The following is a 7766-nucleotide window of genomic DNA, read 5'->3' as shown; positions in this document are numbered from 1 at the left end:
CCAAAACACTGACATGACCGACACGGATCATGACAGAATGCTTCTTCTTTGTGTTGCACAAAGCCTACAAAACGCATAATGAGTTTGGAATGTTTTTCTATCCGATGTTTTAGCAAAGGCAAATTTTTAATCCATAGCGATCATATGTCAATTGCAATTCATATTGATTTGGAATTATCGTTTCTAGGGTCGGTTGCTACGTTACAAGTAAAAGTCTTCATGTTCGAAAAAGTCGGATTGTTCCAAGGAAAGGTCGTCATGTTAGCACAAAACATCATAGTGGTGTGAGGAAAGGTCGCATGGAATGTTACGAGAAAAAGTTGGAATGTTTGAAAAAGTCGCGTCATTCCCAACAGAAAAAGTGGACGCAAAATTGTCCAAAAAACATATTGCAATCTTATGCAAAAAGTTGCAAAAGGTCGGAATGTTACAAGCAAACATTTCCACTCAAAAATGCTTCATGTCGAAAAAGTGAGGAAAAAATACTCAGCTCTTTGTTGCTTGGCTTCAGGTGGAGATTCTGCCTCATGTTCAAGCAGTTTTTCAAGAACTGGAACTGAGCAAAGTGGAAAAGAAAAACAAAAAAACGCATTGACGGAAATGGTCAAAATACACAAAGTGGAAGTTTGTCATGTCACTTTTAGAAATAAAATGGCATTCTTTGATTGGTAAAATAAAAAAATACAAAATGAGAGTGAGTTTTTATTTCATATCTTTTACACACACACACACGCACGTGTGTATATTAGTATAGCCCAAGTCGAGCCACTGTAAATCTATGTTGTGCGTCACACTCAGTGATAGGCAAAACTTTATCACCGCTGCTGTAAAACATCATTCCTGACCGTGTGCGTGCGTGCGAGACGGTGGCAGGTGGCTTAAAGGTCGCCGAGGAAGTGTCGCCTTCCAATAAATACCGAGTCCAAAGTTCAGGTGACGTTCCATGAAAACGACGAGACGGGCAGTGGAAGTCAACTCCTCGTCCTCGCCAGCTGCTGCGCTTCCACTTCCACTTCGTCCGACGACAGGTTCGCCTCCTGATTTTCACCATATTCACATTTGAGCAACTCGCAGGCCTTGCTTGATTTTATTACGATTCCATTTTACGTCGAAACATTGTCTGTCATTTGAAAGAGTTTTCACCCTTTTTTAAAACTAACATCAGTTCCTGACATTGCTAAATCATTTCCATTCATGATATTTTCTAACTTTAAATTTCCATTTTGTTTGCAAAAAAAAACGAATTCAAAAAATCTCTGAGCTGAGCTGGTGAGCAACCTCGGGTGTAGTCGATCCTATTATTCAATGCAATTAATTGCAATTCTCACGAAGCAACTCGTTTACTAACCATTAAAAATTGTTTGCTATTTATTGATTCTTTCTCAAGTACTAACTGGTTCAGAGCTATTTGGGCTGATCCATGAAATCAATGCCAAGTAAGCTTTATTTTTGATCTGTTTATATATTTGATTTTTATTATTAATACGGCGTCCAGAAAAGTTGATGCCCAAATATCATTATTTAGTGATCAACTCTAGATTTGTTTGCTTTGTTGTTGAATTCTGACTTGTGTGTTATTAATTGAAGTTAACTTAAGTGATATTTTTGGGGCAAAATGTCGCAAGATTGTCAAACGCTTAAAAGACTGCCAGTCAAACTGTTTCGTACGTTAACAGCTTGAATTGAAATAGATTTTGTAAGTCAACTGCCTTACATTTTAATTCATGGTTCATTTGCCTTTATTAAGGCACAAGTGTAACTTTTAAGAAGAAAACACTTGTAGCAGATTAATTTGCTTTCTTGAGGGGAAAAAAAGAAAATCACAATTATGTTACGTTTCCAAGTTGAACAACTCAACTAGTTAGCCGACTAGCTTCGAAGTCACGTGATTATTAACTAGCTATATGGGTAAAATGAACATTTATTCTCTTTAAAGTACAAGTTGGCTATCTCACTGGCTCCATATTAGCTTGTTAGCTAATAAACCGACCAAAAGTTGTACATTTGTTCTTTCCAAAGTCCTAACTGTGGCGTTATGTTGTACGCGTAACGAAGAGCAGGCACAGTAACAAGTTTTTTATTTTTTATTTTTTATTTTTTTATTTTATTTATTTATTTTTTTTTTTGGCACAGTAACAAGTGCTAACACGGTGACCATTTAAGTTGACGTCTGCCAGCCACTCATTGCGCAAATCTGCATACGCGCGCGAACACACGCTCAGACACACGCACGCAAAGCATCATGGTTAATGTAGGCTGAACTATTCACTATTCGTGACCCTAACTCGCTGTCCAACCAGCTTCATGTGTAATTCGCTAGCTAGCTAAGCTACTAAGTGGCTCGTTAGCGAACCCAAATCGTGAAAGTTGTTTTCAAAATGTCTGTAAAGTCAAGTCAAGTAGAACTGAATGAAGGCGCTTGTGTACCAACTAGCGCTCGCCGTCCGTGTGGAGCGAGCCAGGAGACGCCAACTGAGATGAAGAGCATTTTGAAATCCGACAGAAGTAAGTTAAGATTCTTAGTTTTCGTTTTAGTTTTGAAAGGCACACTTGGCGATGCGCTGAGATGACCACTTTTTCGTCCTGTCCAGAAAAGGCGCAGAAGGCGCAAGATTACAGCTGCACGCCGAGCAGCTCCATCGGCGCCCTGCGATGGAACCTTCCCGAAGAGGACATCCAAGTCCACAATTCGGCCCCCAGCAGGACCAGCACCAGCACCAGCACCAGCGGGAAACTCACCAGACGCTCGCAGGTCAGCCAGTGGAAAAAGGCAACATTTGTTGCAAGCAAGTAGTCAGCGTCGTGATTTGGAGTTTTTTTTTTGCCGCAGCAGCAGCAGCTGCAGTCTCGCCAAAGCAGCTTGAAGGAGCTTCGCAGCCTGCAGGAGTGCGTTCACTTCATCCAGCACTGGAAGCAGCAAGTGGACCAGGTTTGCAAGGTGTGCACCAAATAGTTTTGGTGGCAATGCTGTAAAAAGTTGGACGAAAGTGTCCACACTGTAAAAAATACATGCAGCTTTTTATTCCAACAAAAGAGAGCTCATGTATAGATTGCACTTGCATTTTTTTCTTTCTTATTTCATTTTATTTTATTGCGATAGAATATATTTTCTAATCCCCCCCCCCCCACACACACACACCCTTTTTTTAAACAAAAAGTTGTTGTCCATCCCCAGCTCATATTGCAAACTGGGGCGCGATCTTTTGCTTGTGTTTTTTTAGCGCACCGGATCCGATCCAGATGCGGCATCGGCGTCCGGCAAGGCCGAGAAGTCCGACTCGCGGACCGAGCGCAGTCTGGAGGAGAGCCGCAAACTCATCTTGGAGTGGGCCAACGAACTGCGCCACGTGGACAAGGTCAGACCTGAAAGGCGACGTCTTGCAAAAAAAAACAACTCTCACAGGCTGACTTGGGCATCCTCAGCATATGGAGGAGAACATCTGTGAGACTGAAGAACCTGAGAAGGACTTGGATGCCAATGAGAATGCACAACTGAGGGTCATGGAGTGGGCGAAGGAGGTGCAGAAGGTCTCTGAGGTGAGAAAGAAAAAAAAGAAAAATACACAACTTAAAAGCGTCACATCGTTTTTAGCATAAAGCTCGTGATAAAATAATTGTTGCATATTAAAGCTAATTAGGAACTATATTGAAGTGAGTTGACTATATATATATATATATATATCATTTATTTTATGCCCTGTGACTGGCTGGCGACCAGCTGAGGGTGTCGTGCGCCATTCGCCCATAGTCGGCTGGGATAGGCTCCAGCACCCTCCCGCGACCCTGTACAGGATCAGCGGTGTGGATAATGACGTGAAATGACATAATTTATTGTATTTCTTTGTGCAAATAAATGTAGTTGAATTGTCTAATTGTGTTTTCAGATCTGCGGTGTGCAGAGCGACGAGCTGGGCAAAGTTTTGCGCCTGCTGGGCCTCAAAAAGAAGCGACTGGTCAGCCTTCTGCAACTGCTTGAGTTCATCACCTGGTCGCTCCTCAAAGAAGACAAGATGGTGAGCGCACATGCGAGGGCAAAAACGCTCACTTTGCGAAGATGCACTAAAGCAGTAAAAGGCGAGACTGGGTTCAGAGTCATCACGCAAGCTGATAAGGCGCGTCTTATATGGCGGCAAAAGTGCGTGCGAGCGAGCGAGCAATAAATGAGTCACTAAGCCACTCTGTTTATATTAGCGCAGATGCGTCGATAACCTACGACACGGTTGCCTTTTATTGCCGATCACTCACAATGCAGCTTGGGAACACCCACGGACGGGAAAACGTTTGTCATTTGATTTTTACAGCCAAGCGGGTGATGAAGCTACAAAATCGAGAAATATTAGAAAAATGTTCCTTGGATTGCGCAAGTTTGACACGCTAGAAAATCATCACTTGTGTCAGAAAGAACATATTTTTTGCCACAAATTTAGATATCAAAAGTAGTTGTGAATCTTCACACTGGAATTGCTCTCAAAAAGAAAAGTGGTGTTGAACATCCCGCACTAAAACAAGACTGTTCTTATTCTTTTGCTTTATTTCATCCATTCTCTGTACCTCATGAAGGTCGCAAGGGGGGGGGGGTAGAGTGGTCGTTTCTCAACCAAGAGGTTGCGGATTCCATCCCTGGCCATTGTGACCATGTCGAAATATCCTTGAGCGAGACACCGAACCCCCGGTTGCTCCTGATGGCACGTCATCAGGAGGTAGGTGAGGTCATCATGCGAAGCGCGGCGAATACCAAAGGTAGAAGAGCCATCAATCAAGTCCAAACGAAATCAAACGTGAATCCAATGAGCAATTTGAGGGGAAAAAGGGGCAAAAATTCATTGCGAGGAACGAAAGTGGTCAGAAAGTTGAGCGGGAAAATGGAAGTTTCGAGGCCAACAAAAGAAGGTCAAGGCCATCGCGTTCGATTTCCTCCTTTCACTTTGGTCGTTCTTTCAATGTTGCACTTTGAACTTTGTCATTATTGGTCTTACCGAGTTTCGTTGGCCCGGATTGTCGGGAACGAGGTTGACGAACGTGCTTGTATTGCATTTTTTAGGCGACGATCCCGCAGTTATGGTTGCCGGTAAAGCAGCGCACGTGGGAGGCGGGAACGTCGAGATACATCCCCAAGTCGGGTGGGTAACTTTTGGCTTCAAACGCACGACATCACGCGGACGACTCGCACGCATCAACGTGTGCCATCTTGTCTTGTTTGCAGTTTGGAGTTGGATCAGCGGCGCGCAAGGTGAGGCCAACGACGTTTGGCCAGCCAGCAAAAGTGGCCCAAACACGCACGCGCCAATATTTGTGAAAAGTTTGCGAGACCCCAGCGAGGTTATTGTCATTATTGAAAACCAAAACAAAATAACGACCACTACTACATGTTGATGAAATAACACAAAATGCTTTTGAAAATACAAAAAGAAACTTTTTTGGAGGGGGGGGGGACTTGCAAAACGAAGCGAAATACTAATTATAGCCAAAATAGTGGATATCTTTTCTCGGAGTCGAAATCTATTTGTTTTGTTATTGCTGCACAGATGGAAAGGGGGGAGGGGTCACGGCAGGAAAATCGCTCAGGATGATCCAATCATTTGCTGAAACAAGGCTTAAAAAACTGCTTTTTGTGCTTCGTTTCAAAACCACGTACGGCCACACGATGACGTCTTGGTTTGACTTTGATCGGAGCGGCGGATGGGCCCGGTGATCGGGATGTTCTGTTCTTTGACCAAGAGTTTGTCCTCCGTCACAGCTGATGTGATTCTGGACCCAAAGACCAACCACCCGTGGCTGAGCCTGTCCGAGGACCAGCGGCGAGTCCAGGAGGGCCTGTCGCAGGCCGACCTGCCGTACAGCTCACAGCGCTTCGACAGCTGGCCGTGCGTGCTGGGCTGGGAGGGCTACGGCCACGGCCGCCACTCCTGGGAGGTGGACATCGCCAACAACGGCTACTGGCGCGTGGGGCTCGCCGCCGTCAGCTCCCAACGTCACGGCCGCTTCGCCATGAGTCCCAAGACGGGCTACTGGTGCCTGTGGCGCGGGACCCACCAGTTCTACGCGTGCACCAAGCCCGAGACCGCGCTGCCCGCCGGCCTGGTGCCGCGGCGGATGGCCGTCTACTTAGACTACGAGGAGGGGCAGGTGTCCTTCTACAACGCCGAAAGCAAGACGCACATCTACACGTTCACGGCGAGTTTCAAGGGGAAGGTGTACCCGCTGTTTGCGCCGCTCGACGGTCGCACGCTCATGAGCGTCGTGCCGCCGCGCGGTGTCTGACACTGTCGGGAGAGCTTTTTCCACACGCTTGTCCTCGCTATCGCGACGGACATGACGCACCATCGCCACACAAAACCCCAAATGTAGGAAGTCAACTTGAATTTCTGCGAGCAAACGTTGGCATGTTACGAAAAAAGCCCAAAAAAGTTGTCGTCAATAACAAAGACTTATTTTGTCCCGCTAAAAAGTTGCAACGGTACAAAAATAAAGTTGTATTTTTACACCAAAAAGTAGGAAATTTACAAAAACAAAGAACTCGTCCAGATGGAAAAAAAAGTCAAGGAAAGTCTCGTTTTGGCAAGAGACACGAGGATAAGCGAAGAAGCCGTACTCCAGATAATGGATGGCTGGATGACATATTTTGTTGGGGTGAAGCGTCATCATTTTAGGGGAAGAGAGTTTGGGTTTTTTTTTCCCCAGGAAGAAAAGTTGGACATTTTCCAAGAACAAAGCCGCATCGTTTCATCATCGGAACTCAAATCAAATCATATTTTTCAGGAAAGCCACGTTATAATCGTTCAGAGATTTATTTTGCTGAGGCACAATATGACAACAAAGTCGTATTGTAAAGAAAATGTCAGTTGACTGAGAAGGAAGACGATTTTTTTTGTTGTATTTTTGCATCAAGCGGAATTAATTTTTTCGCCAGGATGAAAAGTCGTACTGTTGGAAAAAAGTTGTATTTTTTTTTCAAGGAAATGGGTAAGAATTTTGACAAAAAGGTAAAAAGTCCAAATCTTTTGACGTCACGTTTTTACACAATAGTCGAAGAATAAAACTCCTATTAAATTTTGATGTCTTTTACGAAAAGAGGTCATGAGAATTCTTCCAAATAATAACAATAACAGATGATCATTTATTAGCAATTATTTTGTTACGGCCCCCCGAGGGAACCCGGACCGCTGGTTGAAAACCGCTACTCTTAACTCATGCATGATCACCCCTTTGTGTGACGGCGGCACGCTACAATATTTTTAGATGAAAAAATTAGTTTTTGTGAGTGATGCCCTTTCAATTTATCTATGTATGCTGTCCATGAAATCATTTTTTTTCCTGTGAATGATTGTTGACATGACAAGCCTCAACATGCATGCATGCACTTTACAATGTACAGATTTGTGTGCGCTCGATCGTCATATTTGACTTTGTAGTCAAAAGAATTGTTTGAATAAAAATAAAGAATTGTGATGACTTTGAGGCACTTTTGAGATTTGCTGCTGGCTTGATTTAATTTCATTTTCGTCATAATAAATCATGACCAGGGGAGCAACTACTAACTATATATATATATATATATAATACATAATTTTTTATATGTAGCCGATAAATATTTTTTTTAGGGGGGGAGTAAAACACTTATTATTATTTCAACTTTTTATTGAACGTTTCAATTTACAGCAGGTGATTGGCTTAATGCGAAAACCCATAAATATGTACAATAACTAATAATGTCCAAAAACGAATTTAGCTAACTTCATTATTTGCTAGCCGATTGTGCCTCTTAC

At 43.4% G+C, this 7766-nt stretch overlaps 1 protein-coding gene across 3 annotated transcripts; it reads left to right on the top strand.

The window, feature by feature from the left end:
- The first annotated feature begins 904 nt into the window (after positions 1-904).
- Positions 905-7453, top strand: LOC148339262 (uncharacterized). 3 transcript variants are annotated; one of them, XM_088293163.1, is made up of 10 exons: positions 905-1028; positions 2435-2505; positions 2592-2752; positions 2831-2938; positions 3222-3356; positions 3424-3537; positions 3885-4013; positions 5042-5120; positions 5204-5230; positions 5738-7453. In XM_088293163.1, exons 2-10 carry the CDS (start codon positions 2478-2480, stop codon positions 6259-6261), a joined length of 1305 nt encoding a protein of 434 aa, XP_088149289.1. In that variant the 5' UTR covers positions 905-1028; positions 2435-2477; the 3' UTR covers positions 6262-7453. The 3 variants fall into 3 exon arrangements, with proteins under 3 accessions (XP_088149289.1, XP_088149288.1, XP_088149287.1); XM_088293162.1 differs by lacking the exon at positions 905-1028 and having other exon boundaries at positions 2275-2505; positions 2834-2938; XM_088293161.1 differs by lacking the exon at positions 905-1028 and having other exon boundaries at positions 2275-2505.
- The last annotated feature ends 313 nt before the right edge of the window (positions 7454-7766 follow it).

This window comes from Idiotropiscis lumnitzeri, chromosome 4 (genome assembly GCF_059441095.1).
Source record: "Idiotropiscis lumnitzeri isolate Australia: NSW breed Sydney's pygmy pipehorse chromosome 4, RoL_Ilum_1.0, whole genome shotgun sequence".
In the NCBI taxonomy this organism is placed as follows: Eukaryota; Metazoa; Chordata; class Actinopteri; order Syngnathiformes; family Syngnathidae; genus Idiotropiscis; species Idiotropiscis lumnitzeri.
The sequence above is the reverse complement of the archived record's forward strand: the minus strand, read 5'-3'. Positions and strand labels throughout refer to the sequence as shown.

Coding starts and splice junctions, on each gene's coding strand:
- LOC148339262 (XM_088293161.1), top strand. CDS start 2,379: ATGTCTGTAAAGTCAAGTCAAGTAGAACTGAATGAAGGCGCTTGTGTA. Junction 2,939..3,221: donor AAGTGGACCAGGTTTGCAAG/GTGTGCACCAAA, acceptor GTGTTTTTTTAG/CGCACCGGATCCGATCCAGA. Junction 3,357..3,423: donor AACTGCGCCACGTGGACAAG/GTCAGACCTGAA, acceptor GGGCATCCTCAG/CATATGGAGGAGAACATCTG.